The sequence below is a fragment of the Gymnoscopelus microlampas genome (genome assembly GCF_963454915.1).
Source record: "Gymnoscopelus microlampas genome assembly, chromosome: 22".
NCBI classification, from domain to species: Eukaryota; Metazoa; Chordata; class Actinopteri; order Myctophiformes; family Myctophidae; genus Gymnoscopelus; species Gymnoscopelus microlampas.
In genome coordinates this window covers 978,579-992,500 of record NC_139959.1, presented here as the reverse complement: position 1 = coordinate 992,500, position 13,922 = coordinate 978,579, and the positions used below count along the sequence as shown (strand labels likewise).

The following is a 13,922-nucleotide window of genomic DNA, read 5'->3' as shown; positions in this document are numbered from 1 at the left end:
TAAGAGGCATATATTTATAATGTATAATGACCTGCGATTCAGTGGAACATATTCACAGCAGTGCTGATATTCAGTATAACAGAACAATCTGAGATCATATAACTTTGGAGTTTGAATAAACCTATATCTGTTAACAAAGATAATATGTGAATTATGTCTGTCTACCCACAACAATATATAGATTATAGTGATGTAATTATATTGATTGTACCAGAGATATGAATGTTAATGGCCCGGCTGAGTTCTCCTGACTTGGACTGACACCAGTACACTCCACTGTCCCAATGATACGGGTTTGCCATGAAACAGGACTCTCCTACAGACAATGACAATGAAAAGAAAGAGGGATTTTAAACTCTCTCTCTCTCTCTCTCTCTCTCTCTCTCTCTCTCTCTCTCTCTCACTCTCTCTCTCTCGCTCTCTCTCAGGGGTATACCTTGGCTAGTTCCCCATTCATTTTTGCAGGTTCCATTGACCCTCTCACTGTTTTGTCTTTTCACAGACCACCCTGGCATAGAGTTGCCTTCTTCCTCACACCTCAGCGTGATGGGCTCATGTGGAAAGAACTGACATCTGTCAGGACTGATTGTGAGAGACACTGGAAGACAGGGAGAAATGAGAGAAGACACACGGATGAAAGAGAGATGCATTCTAGCTGTAGACATTGTTCTGATCAGATGTGAGCTGCTATTGTCATTCAAACAAATAACATGAAATTAAAGAAAAACATCAACGTCAACTTTATCATCAACTTCATGTTGAAATGTGTTGTCCAGTAGATCGTATTATCTCAGGCCTGGATTTTCATCATTTTAGGGGCAAGGCCACTTGGCCTTTGATGTTGTCAGCTTTTGAGGACACAAATGCCAAATGCCAGTTAGCCTATGAAATATGCTACTCAAATAAGGGTTGACTGGTTGCCAATATCTAACGTTACCTCAGGTATTTCACATGATCAAACTATTTGGTGATGCCCCATTCATACAGATTGATGCTTTTATTCGTTATCACGTGATTTCTGGGTGTACTCTTCTTCGGTGGTGCTTGGATCATTCACAGGCTGCGGATCAGTGCCCCGCCCCCCCCAGCCCCCCCACAAAAAAAAAGAAAAGTCGTCATAGTCGTCCTTGGCAGCCTGGGCGTTTGGACAAAGAAGTCGTCCATGTCGCCCTTGGCAGTGAATGAGTTAACAGGATGGTTGGAATACTTCTCTAAACAATATTGCTTGTCTCACACTACCCATAATGCAATGCATTGAAGTTGTCTCACCATCTGTTGGAGCAGGTCTAGAGTAGTCAAGGGAATGCAGCACTGCATGGAGAGGGAGAGAGGGGGGGGGGGTAAGAGCTTCATGTGATGAAACAGATGTTTTGATGATGGTCAAATAATCTCACAAAGGTTCAAGACTCACCTGTCACATGCATCAAGCTCTCTGGTGACTCTCCAATGCCAGAGATGTGACACTTGTAGAGTCCTTCATTAGACTTGTGAACATTGTGGATGGTCATCTGCCCTGTAGACCCAGTCCTGATGAGGGATCCATCTTTATAGAAATCAGCTGGGAGGTCAGTCGATGCTTTACCAGGTGTCTTGCTTTTGGACAGGCAGCGGAGCGTGACATCACTTGCCTTTGTCACAGGAAGTACAGGACTCTCCAGGATCACGGCTCCATCTAGAACCAACAGCAGGTTGAGTTATGGCTCAACCAGGGCTTAATTTGTGCCAGAGCTGGCCGGAGCTGAGCTCCGGTGCCTGCCTGCTGCGCTTCGGCAAATCTAGAAGTTGCTCCGTCACCTCAAATGCACATAACAATACAATACAATGCGTTTTTATTTTAGGCTATTTATTATTAATTAATCTCTCTCATTTTCCGATCAGTGTCCCTTCCTGCAATGGACAATGACCGTAGATTAAATGAAACCGAGTTACGTTTGTAAATAGCCACAATGGAAACACTTTATTATACGCTGTTAGAAAAATGGTTGCGCCCGGGAGCCGTGTTAACTGACTAGTTGCAGAGGACTCCGCATTCCCCTCATGTCAAAGTAGTTGTCAATGTTTACAACTTGATGAGAGGACATTTGGAAATAAGCTTATGGACCCCAAGAGAGAGTGGAAAAAAACACCATGATGAGTGATCAGGTAAACGTGTGTTCTCTCTCTCCTTTCCAAGTTTGATGTAAGTAAATAAACAGTAACTATGCATAGTAGTCTGTCTAGTGTTGTTAACCGGTCTGAGCTGGGCAGTGTGTATCTGTCTGTGTTCTGTGACTTTGTGCCTTACAAAAGTAAGAGTGAGTAGTATTAATTTAGTCGATAAAGCGCGTTGCTCGTGAACATGCCATGGTTTCATATGTCTGTCAGTCTGTCTGTGACTGTGTCACAGTCTACATATATCAGTATCAGACTGAACCATCTCGTGAAGAAGGCATGCTCTGTCGTTAGTGCTAAACAGGACAGTGTGGTGGAGGTGGCAACACTTAAAGGAGTAGTTCACCCAAAAAATTACTTATTTTCTATCAATTACACACCCCATGAAGCACTGAATTCATGGAGAATTTTTAGTTTTTGAAGCATTAATAAGCCAATAATTTGATTACCGGCGGAAAGATGCTAATGTATTTGGTAGGAGACTCAAAGAGTCTCCTTTGAGTCCCCTACCGGAGAGACCACCGGTCATCAAATTATTGGCTTAGGAATGCGACAAAAACAAAAAAATCGCCATGAATTCAATGCTTCATGGGGTGTGTAATTGATAGAAAATAAGTATTTTTTGACCGATTTTTGCTAAACATATTTCTTTATATTACTCCTACAGATTTTGTCTATGACTATGCCATCATGAGTCATGACTGAACTTCCCACATGGGATCAATAAAGCAATTAAATGACTGTACCAGAGATAGTAATGTTAATGGACCGGCTGAGTTTTCCTGACTTGGACTGACACCAATAAAGTCCACTGTCCCAAGGATACGGGCTTGTCATGTTACAGGACGCTCCTACAGACAATCACAATGAAAGAAAGAGAGATTTATGTTACAAGTGTTTTATTTACACCATTTGCCATAGCAGGCCTCTGAAGTGATGCCAGTGAAAACCTAATTAGCACAAGAGCAAAAAGTGCCAAATGAGCAAACCTACATACCTTTGATGGATCCCCAATCATTACCGCAGGTTTTATTCACTCCATCACTGATCTGTCTGTTCACAGACCATCCCAGTGTAGAGTTCCCTTCTTCCTCACAGCTCAGTGACATGGACTCACGTGTAAAGAACTGAGACCTTTCAGGACGGACTCTCAGAGACACTGGAAGAGAGAGAGAGAGAGAGAGAGAGAGAGAGAGAGAGAGAGAGAGAGAGAGAGAGAGAGAGAGAGAGAGCGGCTTTACCTCTTCTGATCAGATATGCTGCTATTTGTCACTTGAAACAGCAGAATAACATCAGTACATCTGACTGACTCATCTCAACCTCTGTTGAGGATGTATACAGATTATTTTATAAACATGACTGCACATACTGCTGTAGTTCTCAACACATGCAACACAAATCATATTAATATTAATAATAAGGGTAATAATAATAATAATAATAATAATAATAATAATAATAATAATAATAATAATAATAATAATAATAATAATACATCCATCACCCACTGAGATAATCTCTACGTATCAATATAGGCTGTTTGTTAAATCACAATTGCTTAGTTGAAATGAACAAATCCGTATGTTTTATATTTAATACTTAGTTTTTATTGTGATCACAAGGGCTGCTATTATAGCAACCATAAAAGCTCAGGTAATAATGCCTCATGGGAAGAGACTATGAGAGTATTTTCTGTAAAAATTAGTTGTTTCTAACTACGTACAATCCATACGGGCATAAAAGGGACAAGGACTGACAGATACAGAGATCTCTTTAAATATATCAGTCGGATCGGAGGTGCGACATACGTAGGTGTGAGGTCAGCATAGCAGCCCAAAGTCTTGTACAATCATGTTGCTTGTCTCACACTATCCATAATGCAATGCATTAAATTTGTCTCACCATCTGGTTGAGCAGGTCCACAGCAGACGAGGAGATACAGCACTATGGGGGGGGGGGGGGGGGGGGGGGGGAGGATAACTAAATGGATTAAGCATACCACCGTCATCATTCTGCCTGTCACCAGGTTAGAGTGGCCACCCTGAGACAGGGAGGGTGGAGTTCGATCCCCGGCTGGGTCATACTAAAGTTTAAAAAATCACACCCTGTGTGAAGGTAGCAGCGCCTTTGATACATTTTGTCATCGATATGTGTTTATAGTGTGTTTATAGCCATGTGTCACAAGCTTGACCAATCACTTTGTTGACGGGTCTGACCAATCAGAGCGTTGACGGATCTGACCAATCAGAGCGTTGACGGGTCTGACCAATCAGAACGTTGACGGGTCTGACCAATCAGAGCGTTGACGGGTCTGACCAATCAGAGCGTTGACGGGTCTGACCAATCAGAGCGTTGACGGGTCTGACCAATCAGAGCGTTGACGGTGAACACGGACAAAGTCAGGTATAGAGCAGGATCCGCTCTATACCTAAAGGTATAGAGCGGCTAGCGCCGCTAAAAAATGGGACCCAATGCCATGCCTCCCTGCTTGGCTCCTAGCTGCCTCACGCTAAGGAAATAGGAGCAAGGCCTATACTTGTTCAGTCATGTCACGCTCTGTCTGTCTGTGTCTCTGCCACTCACATTCCATCCACCTCAGTAAGTTATGATAGCAGGTTCTTTCTGTCAGAAAGAACCTGCCTCGATGTCACCTGGAAGTGACATCGAGGATGTCACTTCCTCGATGAGGAAGTGACATCCTCGATCCTCATCGATCACATGTAAACCACTGCGTATGTGTGTATATAATAGTTAGGATATGTTATATAATGGAAGTAGTTCCCTCTCAGTGATCAATAAAGTTCTGATCAATAATCGTATAGCGGCGTTCCAGCATCATTGTTTTTATTATTATTATTTTTAAATATAAATATCCTGCCATTATTTAAGTTGTCACATATCCTGTCGGATCCCACAGGGTTAGAGGTCGCCGATGTAACTTCAGGAACATCAAGGCTGATGTTTTTTTTTTTACTTTGTGCAGGTCGAGAATTAGATTAATCTGGTAGAATCCTCTTTTGCACTCTGCAGTGCTGCATGAAATGACTTGTGCAATTCAATAAAGGCCTGATGTCATTAGGTGTAGACCACAGTGTCTACAGTGGCCAATGGCTCTTGTCTAGGCTATTGTTCACTCTTAATCGTGAGAGTATATCTATTTACAGTGGTCAGTGGCCTGACAAAATTAACGTGAAGTGAATGAGAGAAATGCAGATGTGAGGTTAAGGGGAACACACACACTCACATGCGCATGCACCTGCATGCACTTGTGGGGCAGTCGGCAGCATTTGAACTGCTCAAAAGTGGGAGGTAATACAGATACCCTGTGTCCAACTCCCCTACACCGCTACCCCTACATTATCCTGCATGCCTTTTATGGTATTTTATGGTTATTAAACAAGGCATAGATCTATGCAAATCATTAACACAGGCACTCGAATCATCATTTATACACCAGTGTATGCACACAAATTAAGACTGCACACACTTTTCTGTCTTTCACTGTCATGAATTAAGCATGTATCTTGAAAAAAAAGTATCTTCACACACGACCAGAAACATTCAATAAATATAGGTACCTGTTTGACAATAGAATCTGGTATTCAAAAATGACCTTGGTATAACCCTCAGTTATACCAAGCTTTAAAACCTGGGTCCTGACCGGCTGGCATAAAGTTTGGTCTCTCCACAGCAGGGTGAGAGTGGCTGTTAGCTGTGTCGACCTTCTATAATACATGCAGACCAGCAGATTTTAACTACATTTAAATGGAACATAAGCTCCTGATAGACTTAAAATCGTCCACAAACAATACAGTAAGTCCAATGAAGGAAACTTTGTTCACCTTGAATCCAGACCCCATATCAGTTTCATTTGTAATGCTAACAGACAGAACATCAAGTTGACTGTTACATCTAAACCTAAAAAACAGTTATTTGTGGTCGATTCATTTTCAGCCTGAGCTTCCATTTGCTCGACATACAAATGCTAAGCCGTCCCTCCAGCGCTTTAATCACCTTGTGTGTGTTTAGTGAAAAGAGCAAGTGATCTGTCTCAAATTCAACAAAAATAAGATTATAAGAATGTACTTACATGATATTATATAGGTTGATACAACTTTCATCTTGACAAACTGACTGACTGAAACAGACTGAGAGCTATGTGGTTTGACATAGATACACATATAGACCCTTCTGCTGCATGTTGGCTGAAGTATTTCCTCTTTGGTAAGATGCTCAGCACCCCCCCCCCCACACACACACACACACACACACACACACACACACACACACACACACACACACACACACACACACACACACACACACACACACACACACACACACACACACACACACACAGACACACACAGACACACAGACACAGAATAAAGCAGAAGTGAAATCTATGGATCTATAACACATGAAACTACATGCACACTCTAAACCCCTCGTGATGTAAATCCGTTTGCAATAACTTATACTTTAAAAATTGGTTCTGTGACAGTATATTGAGTATTAAATATATATTCAAATGTCCTAGAGTGTGAGTGGACAGGCGGGGGACGTTGTACAGTACATCACTGGGAATCTAGTATTATAAATGTGTGGAAGTCGCGTGCACAACCTGTCCTGGCTGAATGTATGTGTGTACACATACTCACACATACTCAGCCAACATGCAATTAGTTTTACAGCTGTGTGTGTGTGTGTGTGTGTGTGTGTGTGTGTGTGTGTGTGTGTGTGTGTGTGTGTGTGTGTGTGTGTGTGTGTGTGTGTGTGTGTGTGTGTACATGCGTGCGTGCGTGCGTGCGTGCGTGTGTGTGTGTGTGTGTGTGTGTGTGTGCGTGCGTGCGTGCGCGCGCGTGCGTGCTTGCGTGCGTGCGTGTGTGTGTGTGTGTGTGTGTGTGTGTGTGTGTGTGTGTGTGTGTGTGCGTACATGCGTGCGTGCGTGTGTGCATGGAGATTGGACCTTCGGTAGTTAATGATATAGACAAGTCCAGTAGCAGTCTCAAGACAAACAAGTCTCCGCCAGGTCAGGTAGGTTATTATGGCCTCCTGGTGGCGCTATAATAGGCCAATGTGAAAAGGGTGCCATTTATTCCTAGGCCGTGCACAGCAATCGGACACTGCATGCATGATTTGAGATATTTTGTTCTAAAAATGTGTTTTGCTAAATTTGACCTACTGGTGGCGCTACAGGCCAATGTTAAAAGGGTGGCATTTGTTCCTCAACGTAGTGCAATTGTGCATTCAAAGTTTCACCGCAATCGGACACTGCGTTCATGATTTGCGTCATTTGTTCAAAACGGGCCACTCCTGCAAACATTACATGTCAATGTTAGCCAATCAGGATGGAATATGAAAAATCAAACAGATCCGTCTTGATCACATCACTATAAAGATCATGTGTACCGATTTGCGTGAAATTTGGATCAAATCTGAAGGCTTAATATCAAAAAATGTGTTTTACATAAGTCTGCCTCCTGGTGGCGCTATAAAAGGCAAATGTGAAAAATGCAGGGCAAAGGTTTTTCCTTGGCCTCTAGAGAGTGTGCATACAAAGTTTTACACTGATCGGTGCAGTTATAGGTAAAAACACGAATCGGCCTGTTACAGCGCCACCATGAGGCTGATTTGAACATTTTCAAATGGCATTTCTTCCTCGGCCTAATGGGAATGTGTGTGCACAATTTCACAGAAATTGCATGCTGCGTTCATGATTTGAGGCATTTTGTTCGAAACGGAGTACTCCTGCAAACTTTGAAAGACAATTTTTGCCAATCGGGATGGAATATGAAAAATCTGAAATGAGCCGTTTCTTTTAATGACTATAGAGATACTGTGTACCGATTTGGGGGATTTTTGGCCAAAATATGTAGGAGTACTGTTCAAAAATGTGTTTTGCACAAATCGGCCTCCTGGTGGCGCTATAAAAGGCCCATGTGAAAAATTTGGAGCAGAGGTTCTGCTCTGGCATCCAGGGAGTTTGTGTGCACAGTTTCGCTGAGATCAAGCCAACGGTGCCAGAGATTAGCTGTTCACAGACACACACACGGACGGACGGACACACGGACACACGGACACACGGACGGACGGACAGGGGGCAAAACATACTCTCTCGCCATGCCTTTCGGCCTGGCGGAGACAACAATACGTTATTGCAGGGGAGGGCAGCATTTCCAGGGGGCCATACTGACTTCGATAAAGTGAGTGAAGGGCCACACATAGTACAATTGAATTGAAACTTGAAACACATAGTGTTGAATTATGTTAAAACTGCATGCATTTGGGGGGCGCTGTTGAGCAGACCATGGAGTAAGACGTGGATTTGCGAGCTCCGCAGAACGTGTAATTAAATAATGATTTGAACGGCACAAAACTTGGTTCACTGCAACATACTATCTTTGTAAGCTTGACTAAGTACTTAGATTGCTTCTCAACCTAAAAGTATGTCTCAAAAGAACACCAGACGACAAACTCACCAGACTACACTCACTACGTCGCTGAGGCCTACTTCTCGAGTGATAAGGATGCCGGCTCGGGAGGCGCGGCTGCGGCTCTCAGCACGGAGGATTTCAAACGTGAGCTACTCTCTTCTCTTCGCTCAGACTTTGTGGATATGATGAAAACTGAAGTCAGAGCGGTCTTAGAGAGCGAAATGGCGATGATTCAAAATGATGCTCATGTTATAAAGACAGGATTTGAAGAGTTTAAGTCGGTAATGAATACTGATTTAGCCTCATTGCGCAACACCCTTGGCGACGCTGAACACAGCTTGACATGCTGCTCTGATGACATCACAACGCTGCAGGGTGAGATTAAACGACTTAATACTGTGACTGACTCCTTGCTGAATAAATGTGATGACCTTGAGTCAAGGTCAAGACAGAACGTGAGAGTGGTGGGGGTCCCTGAGGGTCCCCACAATAGTTCTCCTGTCTTCGTGGCAGATCTACTACAGAAAGCATTCCAATTGGGAGACAAGGTGATGGTGGACCGATCTCACAGGACCTTCCAGGTGGTACCCAAGCCAGGTCAGCCGCCTAGAGCCATCATAGCACGCCTCCACTACGCCGCTGACTGTGTTGAGATACTACGTCTTGCCAAGACACATCAGAGGCTTAAGGTAAATGACATGACTATTTCGGTCTTCCCCGACTTTCCTGCTCGGGTGGCCAAAGCCCGCGCTGCCTTCAATGACGTGAGGAAACTACTCAAAGGTCTACCCGGGGTCCGGTATGGCATCACCCATCCCGCCCGATTCCACATCACCTTCAACGGCGTGGAGAAGGTCTTCCTGGACTCCAGGGAGGCCCAGTCCTACGCCACACAGACCATCATTCAACACACCACCCCGATCGAGCAGCACGTCATCACGAGCAAACAGCACGTCACCTGAGCCACCTCCTTAGCTTATTTAGGCTTACATCCTCCTATAATTCTAGTAACCTCACGGTGGTGGTGGTGGTGGTTGGGTGGTGGTTGGGTGGACTCTTGATCAAACTGCGCATGCGTCGTTGCCAGGTTTCGCGAGAGAAACAAGCAGCAAGGTCTATGAAAACGAGGCCAAACCAAACGAACCCTATACCACCAACATTGGCCCTACAGCGCTTACAGTAAGCCGACATGGCAACACCGAGACCCCGCCCACTCTCAGCACAATTCTTTCTGTGGAAAGTAAACACACCAGACGGACCCGCGGCGGGCGAGTAACATGCCTACGCCATTCTCCGTGCTGATATATATATATATATATATATACAGAGATGCTCATAGGCCTGCGTCCATTTTTCTGTCACCAACAGAAAAAAATATGAAAATAATTCGCGGTAAAATATTTTTTTTACCGCGAATATTTTACAAATCCATGGGACACCACCATTTTGGATGGCCACATCCTACTTTATCCTACTTTATAAACGATAAAATCCACGTAGAAATAGTCTTAGAAAGACGATACAAATGATAATAAGGATTCATGGGAGCCGCCGGTGTTCACTCTCCATTCCGACATCTCACCACTCCGACTAGTGGCTTCCGCGTGCGGTTAGGGTTAGGGTTAGGGTTAGGTATAGGGTTCGTCAACGTCGGAAAGGCGACATGTCGGAAAGGAGAAATGCACCCGGAGCCGCCATTTTGTGCATGCTCATTGCTCAGACCGAATTCTTTGGGTAACGATTTTGCGTGTAACACACACACACAAGGGCCGTCTGTTGCGGAGTTGAAAAGTGACGTCTCTGCCATGACGTAGACCTGTAGACCCGTAGCAGACCTGATGGTTAACACGTTTGAAAACAACACACTTGAATTAAAAATAAACTATACAAATAAAAGAAAAAAATAATAATGTTAGTGTAAAATGGCACCAAAAAAGATTCTCAAGCCTGCTGCAGGGCAACCCCGCGCGACAGGACGTGCATTAACCCCAACTTTGCAACTACTTTCACCTGCGCCTTTCACCGGGTATGGTCTAGTAAGAATAACCAGCACAAGCTGACTTTATGTCATTATTATTCCTTCGTTCACCCCTTTTGCTACTTTTGATACAGGTCTATTTAGTTTGGTCTCATGTAGAACAGGGGGCTCTTTAATATTGTAAATATCCAAGGCTATTTTGTGTGTGTGTGTGTGTGTGTGTGTGTGTGTGTGTGTGTGTGTGTGTGTGTGTGTGTGTGTGTGTGTGTGTGTGTGTGTCTATATATGTAAGCACAATATTTGTATTTATATGCTCAAGTGAAGGAACATGTGGATGTTACATTTGTATACTCTGTGTGTGTGTGTGTGTGTGTGTGTGTGTGTGTGTGTGTGTGTGTGTGTGTGTGTGTGTGTGTGTGTGTGTGTGTGTGTGTGTGCGCGCGCGCGCGCGAGTGTGTGTCTTTTTGTGGTGTACTCTTTGTCTAAAATAGGCTTGGCCTTTTGTTTATTAAGGTTTCGAGAGCCTATCAGGCTTCGAAGCCTTATTGGGTTCCTTGGCTTTCACTATTATTATTCTTCCGACGTTTTTGCCAGTTCTGGCCTAACCGCGTGGTCACTTTTTATGAAATTCGGCAATATGGTAGAGGGCTATGCCAAACGGCGAAAACCCGAAACTCACAACCATTGGCCAAAGGGTGGCGCTGTAGCACTCAATTGAAAATGCCAACTTTGAACAGGTACAGCTCATGCCCTGTTCGACCTACAGCCATGAAACTTCGATACACACATGCGTCTCCTCATGCCTAACAACTTTCACTGTTTGACTTTTGACCTCTGACCTTTAGATCTCCCACCATTTCGAATTCTATGAAAAGCAGTAAAAAGCAGTAAAAGTGCATAGCTTTCTGGGATCTTTGAGCAATCTGTACGAAACTGTCTACACATGAACTTTGGACCAATGCCGACAAACGTGAGCAAGCGGATTTTCCATAAATGAAAACGTTAAGCTTTTATAAGCCAATGAAAATTGCAGTTTTATGACAATTATTTATCTGCCCCTAACACATACATGCAGACTCACATTTGTTTGACACTTTGCAATATTGTAAAGGGTCATTCCAAGTATCACTGAAACCAATCTTACTCCAATTGGTCAAAGGGGGGCGCTATAGCAATTTTTTGAAAATGCAAACTTTAAACAGGCAAAAGTCATGCCTCGTTTGGCCGACAGCCGTTAAACCTGCTTACACATGTGCCTTGACTCATGAGGAACATATCTATCACTTTGACAAGTAAGCTCCGCCCTTAGATTGTCTGCAATTTTGAGCAGTTTGAAAAACATTTAAACCAAGGATTTCTGAGCAATTTGCGTGAAACTGTGTCAAATACATGTGTGAGGCCCTTTTTCACAGGTTCAGGTGTGTTGGTTCAATAGCTTGATGGCTTAATCATCTGCCTTGAAACCATAGGGTTGGTGGTTCGAATCCCACTTCATGTAGATTTCATTATAATTGCATTGCACACAACATGACTGTATCAATGAATGCATGTGCAATCGTTAAAGATAACGAAAAATGCATACTTGAAAGTAGTTGTTTTCAATGTATGACGTACTTCATTCGCCCTTTTGTTTTGTTTTGTTGGATTCTCCTTTCTCACTGTCTAAGGCTGTGTATTGAATAGCTCCACCAGTAGAGTGTGAGCCTCATGTGCCAAAGGTCCCTGATTCAAATCCCATTCATTACAGTTTACATTTACATTGCATTGTACAAAACATGACCCTGTTAATTCAGACGTGCAATTTGTAGACAACTAGAAGTTCGGGCCGCGTACGTCTAGTTTGACGCGTCGTTCACTTTGCAGTGCCACCTTACAGGCACCTCACAGTGTGAGAGAGAGTTTTGTGCTCTCCTAAATCCACGGCAGGCTTTGAAAGTACCCACTTCAGAAAGAGGTGACGTGTATCACCTCTCCAATGACCAAAACCCACTATGGAAGCCGTCGAACTGGTGCGATCTGACGGCATCCTAGAATTTATAGGTAGGATGTGATGTCATGCGTGATGTCATGCTGTCGTGAGATTACGTCACACTGGCGTTGTGTCCATATTCGGAGTGATGCAACGTACATACAACATACTGACAAACATACTGACAACCGACATGGCGCAGGATTCAAATTGTATATATAGATAACATGAAATGCTTTTGAGAGTAGTTGTTTTTTATGTATGACATACTTTCTTGTGAAAATAGCCGATCTACAATCTCACACCTTTTTAGATAGCAACGCGTTGTGAGCTTGTAGATCGACTATTTTCACTAGTTTCCATTCCGAAATATATTGAGCAGTTTGAAAAACATTTAAACCAAGGATTTCTGAGAAATTTGCGTGAAAGTGTGTCATCTGTGTGAAGTCCTTTTTCATCAGTTTGGGTCTGTTGGCCCAATGGCTTAATCATCTGCCTTGATACCACAGGGTTGCCGGTTCAAATCCCACGCCATGCAGACTTCAACTCAATTGCATTGCACACAACATGATTCTATCAATGAATAAACATGCAATTGATAAATGAAACGCTTATTTAGAGTAGTTATTTTCAATGTATGACGTACTTCATTCCCTCTTTTGTTTTGTTTTGTTGGATTCTCCTTTTTCACTGACTAAGGCTGTGGATTGAATAGCTTGATCAATACACTGTTAGTCTCATGTGCCGAAGGTCCCTGGTTCAAATCCCATTCATTACAGTTTACATTTAAATTGCATTGTACAAAACATGACCCTGTTAATTCAGACATGTGCAATTTTTAGACAATAACATGAAATGTTTTTGAGAGTAGTTACATTACATTACATTACATTACATTACATTACAGTCATTTAGCAGACGCTTTTATCCAAAGCGACTTACAATAAGTGCATTCAACATAGGTAGGGAACGAAACTACTAATCACCAGAGGTCTTAAGAGCATTTCCTGTAAAAGCAAGCAACCAAGAGTATACCTAGCGCTAAGGTAAAAGTGCAATATATCAGCTATCTACTTTCATAAACACATGAGATAAAATAGCCAAATCAAATGAGCACGAGCTAATAGATCCAATACAACAATACAACAATAGTTCCTACAACTAGTTAACAACAAGTAGGCCAGGCAAAGAGGAAGGGTAGTGTTTCCTGAAGAGGTGGGTTTTCAGCCTGTGGCGAAAGATGGGCAGTGACTCTGCTGTCCTGACATCAGTGGGAAGTTCATTCCACCACTGTGGGGCCAGAACAGAAAAAAGTCGTGACCGTGTCGATCGACCAGAAGGACCGTTGAGTGGGGAGGGAGTCAGTCGCCCCGAGGTGGCAGACCGG

General features: G+C 43.2%; 1 protein-coding gene across 1 annotated transcript in view; it reads right to left on the bottom strand.

The window, feature by feature from the left end:
- Positions 1 to 4,091, bottom strand: part of LOC311039070 (sialoadhesin-like) — a gene marked incomplete at its 3' end in the record, with an annotated part of 4,985 nt that extends 894 nt beyond the window's left edge. Inside the window, exons 1-7 of the mRNA XM_084048712.1 lie at positions 4,054 to 4,091; positions 3,149 to 3,310; positions 2,898 to 3,002; positions 1,412 to 1,672; positions 1,270 to 1,311; positions 437 to 598; positions 212 to 316 (exon numbers count right to left, since the gene is read on the bottom strand). Coding sequence (XP_083904838.1) covers positions 212 to 316; positions 437 to 598; positions 1,270 to 1,311; positions 1,412 to 1,672; positions 2,898 to 3,002; positions 3,149 to 3,260 — 787 coding nt within the window. The 5' untranslated portion in view covers positions 3,261 to 3,310; positions 4,054 to 4,091. The remainder of the gene's footprint in view (positions 1 to 211; positions 317 to 436; positions 599 to 1,269; positions 1,312 to 1,411; positions 1,673 to 2,897; positions 3,003 to 3,148; positions 3,311 to 4,053) is intronic.
- Positions 4,092 to 13,922: the final 9,831 nt, after the last annotated feature.